At 47.5% G+C, this 15732-nt stretch overlaps 1 protein-coding gene and 1 long non-coding RNA gene across 2 annotated transcripts in view; one reads left to right on the top strand and one right to left on the bottom strand.

Moving 5' to 3' along the window:
- Positions 1-5254: 5254 nt before the first annotated feature.
- LOC149367733 (uncharacterized) lies at positions 5255-13912 on the bottom strand. Its single transcript, XR_016285171.1, has 3 exons — positions 12099-13912; positions 10839-11090; positions 5255-5759 (listed from the first exon to the last, which is right to left on the bottom strand). It is a non-coding gene; the product is annotated as an uncharacterized LOC149367733 (long non-coding RNA).
- LOC149367732 (CD9 antigen-like) overlaps positions 13777-15732 on the top strand; it is a 39235-nt gene continuing 37279 nt past the window's right edge. Inside the window, exon 1 of the mRNA XM_089557314.1 lies at positions 13777-14079. Within this exon, the coding sequence (XP_089413440.1) occupies positions 14020-14079 (60 nt within the window). The 5' untranslated portion in view covers positions 13777-14019. The remainder of the gene's footprint in view (positions 14080-15732) is intronic.

Below are 15732 nucleotides of genomic sequence, written 5' to 3'. Positions count from 1 at the left end.
ATTTCTGAGCAGTGATCTTCGAGAAGCGCTTCCACAGCCTCTCTCTTGGGTAAGTAGCTGCGAATATTTGTTAGCATGACAGCCATGTGATGATAAGATGGGATGGCGCGTGAAATATGCAAAGGCTGGGGCGGCGCTTTAGAGGGAAACTTGGAGGCGGACGATGACTGCTATGATGAAAGCTCGACTACTGAATCTGTGTCGGCGTTATATATGTATTGCTTTTTGTTGATAAGCAGCTTGTCGTAACGTATTTTAAACGTGACATCTCTTTCCTTGCCAAAACAGTATAACTTCTTTCGGGCTAATCGAACATGCGCCGAATAATCTTCTCGAACAGAAAAGTTTGTTTCTTTCAGCTTTGGTCCTGCAGCCAGAATCTTTGACTTGACCTTAAAATGTGCCAGTTTCACAATGATTGGGCGGTTTTTCGATTCCTGAAAGCGGCCCATTCGGTGGGCGCGTTATATATCATCACTGTTTATCGACAGTCCAAGGTGTTGTGAACAGAAGGTGACAACCTGCGCCTCTGATTGCTCCCAGGTTTCGTCGCTCGAGTCCGCGATACCAAAAAAGATTAAATTTGACCTGCGTAAGCGATTTTCTGCGTCGTCGCACTTTTCTGTGAGCATTTTGATTTCAGAGGAAAGTCTGGTAATGTCGGCGTTCGAGCTTGAGGGCGAAGCTTGTTCTTCGGTTTGACCAGCATTTACAATTTTTTCCAAAGCATCAACCCGCAATGAAAGGGCGCTGACGTTCTTTTCAATACTAATCTGTGCACCACGTATGCTGGAAAGCTCGGACAAAACAGTATTCTGGGACAATTCAAGGCGCGATATTGCCGCAGCGATTGATTCTAGGGTTGCTGGGGTGTCGTTTTGGTCAGGTCCAGGGTTGACTTCAACATCGCCAGAGAGCATAAGCAAGACACGAAAAAAATAGGCGTTGATGCAATGTAAACACATGTCGAACAACAGTTTGCGGCAAGAATCAATGAACTCAAGTGGGCACGACACCGCGGATAAAAAAGGGTCGCCTGTACGAGTAGAACAAGCGTTCGGTAAGTAACTAACCTGCGTAAGGAACGGAGTTGACATGACCGTGTTTAAAGCGGTGACGTGCCCCAAGTCGCGCCGGTGCTTGTGCCACGTATTTATACGCGAAGATCCCGTGTTGATTGTGCCACCAGGTTGCCAGATGAGAGGTTCGTTCCACTCCGGAAACAGCGTGAATGCCGAGGTTTGCTGATCAGTGTTCTCGATCCGAGGTAGCTGACGGAACGGCTTCGTGGGATGATGTTCCTCGACCGGGTAGAAGTGGCCGAAGCAGAAAGGCAGCGTCGATACGGTCCATATCAGGACAGCCTGCGTAAGGAACGGAGTTGACATGACCGTGTTTGAAGCGGTGACGTGCCCCAAGTCGCGCCGGTGCTTGTGCCACGTATTTATACACGAAGATCCCGCGTTGATTGTGCCGCCAGGTCGCCAGATGAGAGGTTCGTTCCACTCCGGAAACAGCGTGAATGCCGAGGTTTGCTGATCAGTGTTCTCGATCCGAGGTAGCTGACGGAACGGCTTCGTGGGATGATGTTCCTCGACCGGGTAGAAGTGGCCGAAGCAGAAAGGCAGCGTCGATACGGTCCATATCAGGACAGCCTGCGTAAGGAACGGAGTTGACATGACCGTGTTTGAAGCGGTGACGTGCCCCAAGTCGCGCCGGTGCTTGTGCCACGTATTTATACACGAAGATCCCGCGTTGATTGTGCCACCAGGTTGCCAGATGAGAGGTTCGTTCCACTCCGGAAACAGCATGAATGCCGAGGTTTGCTGATCAGTGTTCTCGATCCGAGGTAGCTGACGGAAAGGCTTCGTGGGATGATGTTCCTCGACAGGGTAGAAGTGGCCGAAGCAGAAAGACAGCGTCGATACGGTCCATTACAGGACAGCCTGCGTAAGGAACGGAGTTGACATGACCGTGTTTGAAGCGGTGATGTGCCCCAAGTCGCGCCGGTGCTTGTGCCACGTATTTATACACGAAGATCCCACGTTGATTGTGCCACCAGGTTGCCAGATGAGAGGTTCGTTCCACTCCGGAAACAGCATGAATGCCGAGGTTTGCTGATCAGTGTTCTCGATCCGAGGTAGCTGACGGAACGGCTTCGTGGGATCATGTTCCTCGACCAGGTAGAAGTGGCCGAAGCAGAAAGGCATCGTCGATACGGTCCATATCAAGACAGCCTGCGTAAGGAACGGAGTTGACATGACCGTGTTTGAAGCGGTGACGTGCCCCAAGTCGCGCCGGTGCTTGTGCCACGTATTTATACACGAAGATCCCGCGTTGATTGTGCCACCAGGTTGCCAGATGAGAGGTTCGTTCCACTCCGGAAACAGCATGAATGCCGAGGTTTGCTGATCAGTGTTCTCGATCCGAGGTAGCTGACGGAAGGGCTTCGTGGGATGATGTTCCTCGACCGGGTAGAAGTGGCCGAAGCAGAAAGGCAGCGTCTATACGGTCCATATCAGAACAGCCTGCGTAAGGAACGGAGTTGACATGACCGTGTTTGAAGCGGTGACGGGCCCCAAGTCGCGGCGGTGCTTGTGCCACGTATTTATACACGAAGATCCCGCGTTGATTGTGCCACCAGGTTGCCAGATGAGAGGTTCGTTCCACTCCGGAAACAGCGTGAATGCCGAGGTTTGCTGATCAGTGTTCTCGATCCGAGGTAGCTGACGGAACGGCTTCGTGGGATGATGTTCCTCGACCAGGTAGAAGTGGCCGAAGCAGAAAGGCAGCGTCTATACGGTCCATATCAGGACAGCCTGCGTAAGGAACGGAGTTGACATGACCGTGTTTGAAGCGGTGACGGGCCCCAAGTCGCGGCGGTGCTTGTGCCACGTATATAGTGAACTAGAATACTCTCTAGTGGCGCGAGCGGCGAGGCGCAGGCAAGCCATTTTCCAACAGACGCCACCAGATGGCGCCACCGCAACTTTTCCTAGGCACGGGAATTGGCGGAGTGTTGAAAAGTTCGTCTGTTATCTTGCGTTTTTCAGCTCATTTACTAATTATAATCGCTCATTTATTCTTTCTTGCTGTTCCCCACCTGTTAGTTACAATGACTAGCCTTCTTAAGGATTAAAACGCGTGTCCGAAAACCACGTAATTAAGCGAGGATACAACGTTCCTACTGTCGCGTCGTTGACTAAACTCCAACTTCCAGAGTGATTTTCTGGCGCGAAACGCCATCGCAGAATACCAAGCGGTCAGCATCACATGCGGAGCAGATTATTTGCGCGACCATTACTGTGGTTTGAAGATCAAAACCCGAAAGCAATGCCATTTAGAATGTGTACCCACCGTCATTTATTCCTCACCCCTTTCAGAAGTAAACCGTTTAAGCTAAATTTGATGCTGCATTTTGAGCTCATATATGGTTTAGAGAAGTGAACGCGCTTGCAAATATGATCTATTTACCGCTATGATGTGAGTTTTGGTGGTGTTGTTGATTTAGTAATAATTATTAAATTGATGTATGTACACATGAACACCATATGAAGCTTTTATTTGCAACTGACTTCAGTGCAGAAATGATAACAAAAAAATCTTGTTTGCGAAAATCCACAACTTCCCTGCCATTGACTTGTTCAGCACCTATTCAATTTAAGGGGCTTTGACGCGCGGTATGTGAGGTAGCGAAAAACGGGACAAGGTACCGAGAAAGACGCACACAACACAGGCGCTATGTCAACGCGGCGCTTTGACACGGTATGTGAGTTAGCGCAAAACGGGACAAGGACGCACACAACATAGACGCCTGCTGTCGCTGGCTCCGTGAATGCTCTTCGTGAAGAAATGCAGACGAGTTGTGAGGTAAAATGCAGTTATTTCTGCAGCTATGGTTTGAGCGTGCTCAGGGCATCCAAGCAACGAACTTTCGCGCGACGTAACCAGCAATTTAAAAGGTTAGCCTGCTGTCGCTTGATGCCACAACAACGGAAGAATGGCCAGGCACAGCTTTTGTGAGCAGTGCGTCGGCTGCGTTCAAGTTTCCGGCATCGAGAAATATGTCAATCATTTTCTCCCTCCCAGAGCAAGTGTCCTGCTCACCAGCATCTGCATTCAAGAGTGAACTTAGAACAGCGGGCTCGCAGTTTCCTCTTGACACAGAGTGCGCAAGAGCAATGAATTGCTGAATTGTAGGATGAGTACTGCATCCTGATGACTGCTTGACGATGCCAAAAAGATGTTCCACGGGGTCTTGGCTCACCCTGCTTGTCATTACTTGACTACTTCAACACCGATAAGGTATATACTGCATAGTGTTACACGCAGTCCAGTTACTGCGGACTGACTTAGAAAGCCTCGCTGCCCATTTGTGTGGCGTTCCCACTCTGACAGAAACGACAGAAAAGAATTCAACTTCTCGGCTCATGCAGAGGAGGTAATGCTTCAGCTGGAAAGCGTGATGTCATGACTTGAATAACAACATGAATGAATGGTCCTGCAAGAGCAATCTTACAATGAGATGCATGTACAGCTAAGAACCATTCAAAGTGTTACGTTAATACCAGATTTATCTAAACAACAAAGTGGCAGTGGTTTAATCATGGTTCAACCGAGATAGATGAGCGATAGCTCGGTTTTGCGTGGTTTTCATTTGATTTTGGATTCTACTCGTTGAGACCTTTTAAACGATATGAGTTGCTGCTGTATCGCGAATTTGTTTGTCATAATTATCTAACGGAACTTAATTAGGACCTGCAATTAGCGCACTTCAATCGTACTCGAAATAAGCTATCCATCGATATATGTCTTAAAACTGCAGCATGAAGTTCAATATCGAATCACAAGTAACTTTTTATTGGCAGCTAATTAAGACTTAAATTTACCCAATGCAATGATACTCAACCGAAGCTATCCGACATATATTCGTGCGGCAAACAACGATGCTTTTGGCGCGCCAGGATAGCCGGTGCGGCAACCTGGCGCAAAACAGTACTGGAATCAGTTCTTCTTATCGCCAGAGCTTCATCAAATTTCCTGTCATTGGTGCAACAAAGTTCCTGCTCACTGCTATCACTACTTAGCAGCAAGATACGAACGCTGAAGTGAAATTATCTGCGTAACAGCGCGCGCGCAAAGCGAGCTAAACCACACACCGCATTATGTCCTGCCAACGCGCGCGCCGGAGGCTAGGAAAAGGCGCAGCAGCGCCCCTGCCGGCCGTCAGTGTCAATTCGCTTCACCCGAGCTGGCCCCAGCAGCCGCCGGTCGCGCCACTAGAAAGTATTCTAGTTCACTATAGCCACGTATTTATACACGAAGATCCCGCGTTGATTGTGCCACCAGGTTGCCAGATGAGAGGTTCGTTCCACTCCGGAAACAGCGTGAATGCCGAGGTTTGCTGATCAGTGTTCTCGATCCGAGGTAGCTGACGGAACGGCTTCGTGGGATGATGTTCCTCGACCGGGTAGAAGTGGCCGAAGCAGAAAGGCAGCGTCGATACGGTCCATATCAGGACAGCCTGCGTAAGGAACGGAGTTGACATGACCGTGTTTGAAGCGGTGACGTGCCCCCTCGAGATTGGGCGCCTGGCAGAGCACGAATTCAGTATCCGTGCGTGCACAGTGGGCGTCCGGTCCCAGCGGCATCGTCGGCAACGAGGAGGTCGACGCTGTCGCCGCCTCGCCGCACGTCACCTTCCTCCTAGCGACGTTCCGCTCACCCTGGAAGACGTCCGTATGGTGATCCACGATCAACTGCGTAAAAGAATTTAGGAGGCACTTTGGTTCTCTAAAGTGCTGCAAGGCGAAAGCGTTTCCTGGCGCACTCTTTTTTATTTATTTTTCATATTTTATTTTATTTTTTCATTTTATCTGTTATTTTTGTTCCTTTTCTTGTTTTTATCTTTCATTTTTGAAATTTTATTTTAATTTACCTTTTTATTATCTTATGTTTCTAGTTTGTTATTTTCTATTCCTATTTTTATTTTTTATTCTATTTTATTTATGAAACCCATGCAATCACTAGATGCGCCTTTATTCGTGCTCAACCCTTGAGCCTTCGTGGCCATAGCCGCTTCAAATGCCAAAGGCCCTGGTTTGATTCCCAGCCTAGACACAGTTTCTTTTCAAGTAGTGACGCCGAAACGCGGACACATCTGTCGACGCGGCTGCTAACGACAGCATGAGGCATTAAAGGCTTTCGCCTTAAAAACGACCGGACCCACGCCTCGTTCAAGGAGAACGCATCTGCATTGTCGGTGCGCGCACTCCACCATAGCGTCTCCAGCGCGCGATGATCACCCGGAAAAAGACGGGCGCTAGGAGCTTTCATTCGGCGATGCGTTCATGTGATTGCGGTGCAGTCGAGGCACTGGAGTTCCAGCTCTTGCGCTGTTCCGCTTTTGCAGATCCGCGTCGCAGATGCTCGCGGCGTACAGGGCGCTGGGCATCATCCTGGACAGTTTCTAGGCGCCCCTGTGGCCGTACGGCAATGTGCGCACCCGTTAGCCTCTGTGCAGCCATCAAGCAGGCAGGCTTGATATCCGCCTTGCTCATCGCCAGGTAGTGAGCGCGTGACGTGAAAGCTGTGTTTGAGGTACTTCAATCAATCAATCAATCAATCAATCAATCAATCAATCAATCAATCAATCAATCAATCAATCAATCAATCAATCAATCAATCAATCAATCAATCAATCAATCAATCAATCAATCACTTTATTTCAGCTTTTTTTTACAAAAGCTGAGGGCGGCAAGAAAAAAGCAGTCATTACGACCGCTTGACCAGCCTCGCCACCCCTACAAAGAGGCAGTTTGGTAGCGACTAAGATGGTTACTTCATACACTGGTAACAACGCAAGGTACACGGAAAGACAAGGCGTGTAAATATATGCATAAAAGGAAACATTTTCTTTTAAATACCTGCATAAAAAGAAACTTTTTTTTTAAATACATGCATGAAAGGAACTTTGATTTTATTTTGCATGGACAAGTAGTATTTCCGCACAACAGAATAAAGGTTTTACACAATATTTGCGGTTCAATGCAATAGAGTTCTATACATGGGACACATACTGTGGGACCTAGCTTGCAAACAGATTTCGAATAGACAGACATGCTGAGCAACGTGTCGTAAAATGGCGTGTTCAAGTATTTGGGAAGAATGTATGTTAGTGTGGAAAAGCCATAGTTTCTTCTGCATCGTGGTAATGAATAGATGATACGCTGTCGTGTCATATACGGTGTCCGATGTGGTGTAAGTGTCACAATGCTAGAAAGAAATGTGTCGTCTTCGGCTATTATTTTTTTATAGAAGGATGCAAACCTGTAATCGAACATTCTTGTTACGGGTATCATTCTGTATTGCTGGTAGATAGGACGTGTCGGAGCATCATACGGTACATTAGCAATTACGCGAAGTATTCTTTTTTGCAGTACTAGAAGCTTCTGGATGTTAGATGCTGTGGTTTGACCCCATACAAGGAAGCAATACGATACATAAGAATAAAAGAACGCATAGTACAGATTCAGCTTAGTTTTGGCGGGTAAAATATGTTTATTCCGCGAAATTATCTCAATATATCTGGAAAGGGATAGGCACACTTTGCTTAGATCGGCGTCCCACGACATAGTAGCAGTAAATACCACTCCGAGTAATGTGAAGGCACGTACGCAATGGGGGCGTTTTCGAAATAGAGTGGTGGCACACTGCCTATATGCTGCCCCTTCGGATGGAACAATAAAGCTTTAGTTTTTAGTTTGTTTATTTTTAATGAGTTCAAAGATGACCACTCAGATAATGATGACAAAACTGTATTTGCGGTGCTAGTTAGTTCTTCGATGTCAGGTGAGGACGAAAATAGACTGGTGTCGTCAGCATATATGATGTATTTAACTAAATTACTGATGTTGCGTACGTCATTAATATATATGTTGAATAGGAGCGGCCCCAGAAGGCTGCCCTGGGCACGCCGTTTGTGATTGCTAACAAGTCCGAAGAGCAATGATTTAAAGCAACATACTGGCGACGAGCACTGAAATACGATTGAATGAGACAGAGGGCGTGGCCACGTATACCGTAGTGGTCGAGTTTTTTAAACAGAGTTTCGTGATTCAGTGTATCGAATGCTTTGCTAAAGTCTACAAAGACGCCTAAGGTGAGGTGTTGAGCTTCGAAGTTATTTAATATGTATTCTTTTTGATCAAGCAGAGCATGCTCAGTTGATCTATGCTTTGTGAATCCATACTGACAGTTGGCTGTTACACAGTGCTTCTGTAGGAAATTGTAGTAACGTCGATGCATTATTCGCTCTAGCCCCTTGGAGAAAAAAGGTAGTACAGATATTGGCCTATAATTTCCTACAACGTTTTTATCGCCTTTTTTATAAATAACCACAACTTTGGCCACCTGCATGGCAGCGGGAAAACGTCCTGTGCGAAGCGCGGTATTATAATTATGTGTGAGGCATGGCACGATCAAAGGTAGTACTTATTTTACAGGTAAACTTTGAATATTACTTGGGTCAAGACTTGTCGTGTTCTTTAAACTTTTGCACACCGAGTAAACCTCAGCTTCGTCGGTTGGTTCAAGAAACATCGATTCGTTTAGCCTGTCGCCCAAAAATCGAGACATACCTGGAATGTACTGACTGCTTCCAACTTCAGTGAAATATTGGTTGAAGGCATTTGCAAGGGACGGCCCAGCAATTTCCTTGCCATGCATAACTAGGCTCGCGAGGTCCTGATGTTGGTTATTTCGATTTAGCAGAATATTTAGGCGTCTACACTTTTCTTTCGGGCGGTCTGAGAGATGCGCATTAAACAAGTTATTATAGTAGGCAGTCCTGGATGATTTAATTTCGCTATTTAAGCGGTTCCTTAGCGACTTATAAGTGGCTAACACTGCTGGGGATCTACTTTTTACGGAAGTCGCGAAGAGCTTGTGTTTCTTTTTTACCAGTCGTACCAAGCGAGCAGTCATCCATGGCTTTCGTGCTTTTTTTGAAGGTTTTATCTCAACGATAGGGAAACACTCATTATAAATTGGGAGAAAGAGCCGAAGGAGCTCACTGTATGATTCATCGGGTGTTGTGTGCTGGAAAACAGGATTCCAGTTCACAAGTGAAATACTGTTCCTGAAATGGTCAAGGCGGCTTTGGGAAAGTAGCTGTCGACGGACTTTCAAGGCTGTCTTGGCGGAAGGTTCTTTTTGAAGACGGACGAAGATAGGAAGATGGTCGCTAATGTCTGTAGCAATACGACCGGCAAATGACGCATCCTCGCGATTGGTGATTAGTAAGTCCAAAGAAGAAGAATGTGAGGTAACGCGTGTAGGTCCGCGGATTTCATTTTGAAAGCCAGCTGTTTGTATGGTGACTAACATGCGCTCATGCACTGAACTGCTTGTACTCATATTTATGTTGAAATCGCCCCCGATGCACGCCAAGAAGTTTTCAGAAAGAAAAGATAACTCGTGTTCGAAGCTGCCAAAAAAATTGGCTATATTGCCATGTGGGGGACGATAAACAACGCAAAAAGCTTGACCGCCACACCTAACTGCCAGCATTTCTATGTCATCGTTACTTAAGCAGTGATCAGATAAAATGTCACAGGAATAGTTTTCTTTGATCAACATTGCTACGCCTCCGCCCCGCTTCGTAGTACGATTAAGAAAAATGATCTGTACCCGGGAAGATGGATGACGTCAACGTCTGAGTGATACCATGTTTCCGTCAATAGAATGACATCGAAGGGACAGGTTAAGCTGCATAAAAAGTATGTTAGTTGGTCAGCTTTTTTACGGCCGATTGCATATTCAAATGTATGATTTGGCAGCATTTGTCTTTGTTTTGGGAAAAATATGCGTTGATCTGTGAAGGTGTGAAAAGTGGCGATTTCTCCATTGGCAATGTTAGAAGATCCATTTCCACGTGTGCTGCTTTACGGCGTCCCTAATTCATCTTCGATAAGTCTGTTTGTGAGTAAATGTGAACCACCGAAGAATCGTCAGTTTGGCGGGCTAGAATAGTGCCGTTCCTCGTCCACAGATGTTTCCACGAGACCTCCTTCTTTCTAGCAATCGCAGCGCCCAGAAGCCTTTTGTTGTCTGGTGTCAAGTGTTCATTTACATAAATCGGTGGTGAAGTTGGCAAAGAACAATCTATACTGATGTCCTCATTTGTCAGACGTACTTTTTTTGCCTTTTACAGCACTGCGTCCCTTTTTACACGGGATTTAAATTGAACAACAATGTTTGAATTATTAGGGTCACGAGTGGGCACTCAGTGGCAACACGCTACGTCCGACTCAGTGATAGGTTCATGAATAACATCTCCAAGGTTTGTAACAAGATTAAGAACATTTTCCTCGTATTGCTTCAGGACACCTTTAATTTCAATGTTCGACCTTCGTGAATACTGTTCCGCATGATTAAGCTTTCTCTCGAGCTCCTTTGTCTGCTTTTCCAGAGCAGCACACGTTACGCTCAATTCGTTGGTCACTTGCTCCAACTTCGCGTTCTTTTCCTTTTCATTTTTTAGTTCCCTTTTTAGGTCCCCAATTTCAGCATACGCGTGGTCAATGCTCTTAATCATCTCAGTTTGCTCATTGCGAACTATTCTGATTTCATTGCGCAGGTTTCGTTCGACAGATTCTCGTGACGCTTTCAGTTCCTGCTTTATCTCTTCTTTCAACTTTGACAGACCGGATTGCATTTCATCCTTTACTTTTGCCGTGTCTTTTGACATTTTTAGAACAACAGGGCACACACCAGTTGGCAGCAGCGGCAACGGACAAGAAATGCAAAATTTCGATGTGTAAATGCCAAGCACTAACCTGCGGAACTGGGCAAATGAGCGTTAGGCGTTGTTTTCCGTGCGTCGTCGCTACTGCCAAGTGATGAGGGTAGCCAGCGATAGCGGTTTTATAGCCGGGTTGCGGTACGTCACTGCTGATGGTGATAGCAGACGCCCCTCGTCGGTGACGATTACGTCCCCTGGTGCCGGTTGTCCGGTAAAGGGCAGCGCGTCCAAGCGGGGAGAATGCTCGGTCGGCTAGAAACTGTCGGTGCAAAGGGGCGGGAACGACCTGCGGAACCGGGCAAACGGAGCGTTAGGCGTTGTTTTCCGTGCGTCGTCGCTACTGCCGGCTGGATTCGAACGATATCCAGCCGGGCGTCCCACCTCGGCTGCTCGTACAGTGTGCCGCACATGCGATTATTTCGCGACAGGACGCTAGGACCGCGCGGCTTTGTAGCGCTCGAGGGAAGCGGCGAAGTCTTGCCCTTCCCAAAGAAACACAAACAAAAGAAAATCTTAACAAAAGAAATCTCCCTCTCTTTCTGCCCCCGTAACCTCAGGCGCACCTCAGGGCTCGGTCCTAGGTCCTCTTTTCTTAATATACATAAATGACTTGCTAGAACATCTATCATGCAATAACCGTTTATTTGCCGACGACTGCGTTAACTACCACTCAATAACTAACACTTCCGACCAAAAAGCCCTTCAGGATGATCTTAACCGCATTGAGAAATGGTGCGATGATTGGCTAATGACACTTAACCCTAAGAAATGTAAGCTTATTTCGTTTCACCGCAAACTTAATCCGTTGTTCTTTTCCTATAGAATTTCTAACAATCCAATAGAGCACATTCATTCATATAAATACTTAGGTATCACTGTGTGTCATGATCTAACTTGGCGGGCACATGTTAGTCACGTTATTTCATCTGCAAACAGAACCCTTGGATATCTGAAGCGCCATTTACGTCACGCAACAAAAGAGCTCAAATTACTCGCTTACACATCATTGGTAAGACCAAAACTAGAATACGCATCCCCCATTTGGAGCCCCCATCAAGCATATCTAATCGATGCACTTGAAGCCGAGCAAAATCGCGCCGCCCGTTTCATTCACTCCCAATATTCATACGAAGTCAGTGTGTCATCCTTGAAATCCCTGTCCAACTTACGAAGTCTTTCTTGCCGTCGTCGCGTCGCAACCATATCTCTTTTTCATAAATTTTATTACAGCTCACTCGACCATGAACCATACATCTGCGCACATCCGCCGCGCATATCACATCGCACTGCTCACCCCCTTCGAGTTGCTCGTCCACGTGCCCGTACCGTAACCTTTTCCACCTCCTTCTTTCCACGAGCCGCGTCAGACTGGAACGGCCTCTCCCACTCCGCTGCTGCTATCACCTGCCCATCACTCTTCAACGCCAACATTGAACTTCATATGTCATCGTGAAAAAATGCAACAATTTTTGTACAACACCCCTTATGCAATACCCCGAAAGGGGCATTTAAGGTAAATAAATGAAATGAAATGAAATAAAATAAAAATGCGTGCGCCGAGGCGCCTAGAGGGGAGGTCTGCGTAGACCTTCCTCACTGCTGCTGCAAAGCCATCCACGCGATCCGGCAACGCTCACCACCTAGGTGTGCATTGAGTTAACGCCGCTGTGGAAGTAGACGTCTCCACTCTCACAGCCTTCTCCTCTGACGTTGCTCAAGCAGAATGCTCAAGCACTTGACTTTTAACTTGCAGCGCTCGCTAGCACGGCGAACGGCTATTGGGGCCGCGGCGGCCGCGACACCGTGAGAAGCAGACGACGCGCTCCTCCGTCGCCACAGCAACGCAGCGCATGCGCATAGAGCAGTAGGGGTGAGATAAAGTGCTAAATGTGTCTGCCCAGAGCATAGGGTCCTTCGCGCCGTATGCAAGTTTCGCCCAACAAGAGACTACGAAGGCGCTGTGTCGACGCAAGCGCTGCTCTGGCTGCAGCGCAGTACGTAGGCGCCAGAGGCACAGCACACGGCAAGTTTAGCAAAAGTTCGCTTATGTTCACCTCCGTTCTGGCGCAAAGCTCGTCCGCGGTGCGTCGACAGCCGGAGCTATGAGTATTTCATGCATAAGGTAAAAAATCGTCACTGGATACGTCACGGTGAAAGCCGCTGTGGCAAACGAGCCGAGCCATCGCCGCAAAGACTCCGCCGTTCGAGCCGTAGAAGCAGTCGCGTAGTGCCCGCGTCTGGAAGATAGGTAGCATATCAAAACACGTTAAATAGAAAACTGTCAACATAGCTGTGCTGCAGTTGCGCATGACCGACTATCGCAACCAGCTTGTGTTTTTTTCACGCGCTTTCTCGGAAATTCTAAACACATCCCAGCTAGCCTTAACGTTTCTTCTATAGGTCAACAACTAATATTACGACAGCTTGATTCCTCTGGGGCAAGGTGTGTGAGTCACGCTGTACCGGCCGCACGCGTTAGACACTGGCCGTGAGAGATATTCAAGCGCACTTCTCCGAAACCACGGACACTGTGTAAACGACCCACGAGATTGAAATGCCTCATGGAGCAGTTCACAACTCAGAAGTCACCACAGACGAGTACCCAGTGCGTCACGGTCTTCGCTGTTGTTTTGTCTCTGCATAGCAGGGAGGCGGACTTGGCAGCCACATTCTGCCCGTTCTCTCCCCGGCGCTTTGTGTTTCCTCCTTTCCGCGTAGAGAAGCAAACATGCATCAGCACACAGTATAGATACCACCACACTGGCACGCACGCACGCCCTCGTGTGCGTACGAGACGTTGCAACGCGGAGCGTCCACGGTGGACTTCGTCCCAGGCGTCGAGATAGCGGTGCGCCGAGAGTAAGGGTCGCCTCGCAATAAACTCTGCCTGAGATCGCGTGGAGGCGGAGAGAACGTGCTCTCTTCAGCTCCCGTTGTCTCTCCACCACCCGCTTCCCTCGCCTGACGCCCACGCTCGCACGACCGAACGGACCCAGCGCGTTCCGCAGCTCGCGATAACGAAGTCCAAACGGGAAGCATTCTGGGCGTTGGGGCTTGCTCACCTGGAGGTGACGACGTACCGGCCGCCGCCCTTGTGTAATCGACATTCTTCGCCCGTGTACGTTGTCGCGCCAGCTTCGGAGAACAGTGCTGCCGTTTTGTCGACTTTGGTGTGCACGATCTGAGGGCTACGCGGACCGCGACGCTAAGAAGCCATGGACGAAGGAGTAGCCTGCGTAAAATACATCCTCATCACATGCAACCTGTTCGTATGGGTGAGTACGCACGGCGCTTAACGAGACCCGCTGCCTGTGCTCCGGCACAACCGTTGTTGACAATCCGTCGGCCACGTTAGGCGTAAGCTCAAAAGTCCGGTTGACGCTTTCGGTTTTGGTGTTGTCTTTTATAAGCAAACGCTAAAAAACTTGCGAAAGTATCATGCAGGATTAGTAACTCAAAATGGGGGCCGTGCACGTGTATGTGCTGCAGATACATATTAAGAATGGTAATTAGTGCACTACGGGCAAATATTGAAGCGTTTTCGAAATCCCTGCTTGCATTAAATCTAATGGCTTGCTTCTAGGAGTATCAGCTTAATCAAATAACTTGTTCAGAGACATTTGGGCGCTTCATTACGATGAAAGTGAGCCTGCCTCCCTCAAACCATATGCCGTCTTTACCAAAGCATGGATTACTTCTCGCTTGTGTAGAGGAGGACTTCTGCCACCCCTCAAGATCTAAATCTGCGCCGGGTAAGGAGAAACCCTTGCCTTCAGCATGAAACACCTTGTTATCATTTTGGGAAGCCGCAACGGCTCTGATATAGGAGTTAGAAGTAAACCATGCAGCCCCCATTACTTTTGGCGAACATGGTACATTAGGGGTTCGCGCAGTGATAACGTCAATTGTCTGCTAATGGGTCTCTGGCGAGCATTTGCTGCTTGAGAAAACCGTGGAAGGAACAACAACGTTGAGACTACATCTGCAGCCCTTCCAGTGAAGGACCTTAATTGTACAAGCCTCTATACGCAGTTTCTCCACTGGATGGATTGCTGGTCATTGAAATTTATGAGGAAATGTATGCGACCTTAAAAAGCTCGTGCTATGTTAAGTTTATGGCACTTAACAAAATGTTGTTTCCTGCACGCCCGCCATCGATTACTGGTCCTTAATAAAGCACCCTAAGTTTTCGTCCGAAAACTAGGAGCATGCAACAAATCAGCGGTCTCTTTTACTACCGTTTCTAGGCGACAAAAGTCCAATCTTATATCTATATGTGCATATATAGCTGCAGAACCAAAACAATTGTACTCTCAAAGACTAAGTTAAGACCAATTAGGTGGGCACGAATATGGTATTAGCTTTCACTTCACTGCCAACAGAGCGTGTTCAACTTTGTTTTGTTATGTTGTAAAGCATTTTTCATTGCTATAGGTGCCTGCAATAGAAAACATTGCGTTTTACCTGTTTGGGATGCCCTCTTTTTCAATGCTAGAATGTAATAGAAAGCAACAGGCCAAAACCATTTCATTTCTGTGCAACCGATCAGATTTCGTGCGGAGTTATGTGCACAAATTCCTTATCCATGTCAGTACGCATCACATCGAACATGTACGCTTCAGAAGCACGGAAATAGTGTCAGCAGCAGAGGCTGCCTACTCCATCTGCGGCGGGCTTGCTGTAATCGTGTCAGCGCATGTTCTGCACAGCAGTTGTCGGGAGAAATAAGTATTGGAAACTAGAACAGTTGAAAACAAAATTGCGAAGACATGTGTATAATATTGGGTGACTAATTAAAACAGTAATTGCAATAAGGACGTATCTGGCGCTGGAGCCATCAGGTACTTTTGCAACTATAGAAGGTAATAATGAGGTGTGTGAGATATAACCACTGGTAAGCTGCAATCCAGAAGTCATAAGCTCCTTTT

This window comes from Amblyomma mixtum, chromosome 1 (genome assembly GCF_055824585.1).
Source record: "Amblyomma mixtum isolate Tamu chromosome 1, ASM5582458v1, whole genome shotgun sequence".
NCBI lineage: Eukaryota > Metazoa > Arthropoda > Arachnida > Ixodida > Ixodidae > Amblyomma > Amblyomma mixtum.
Note: the sequence above shows the minus strand (reverse complement) of the source record. Positions and strands in the feature narration are given on the sequence as shown.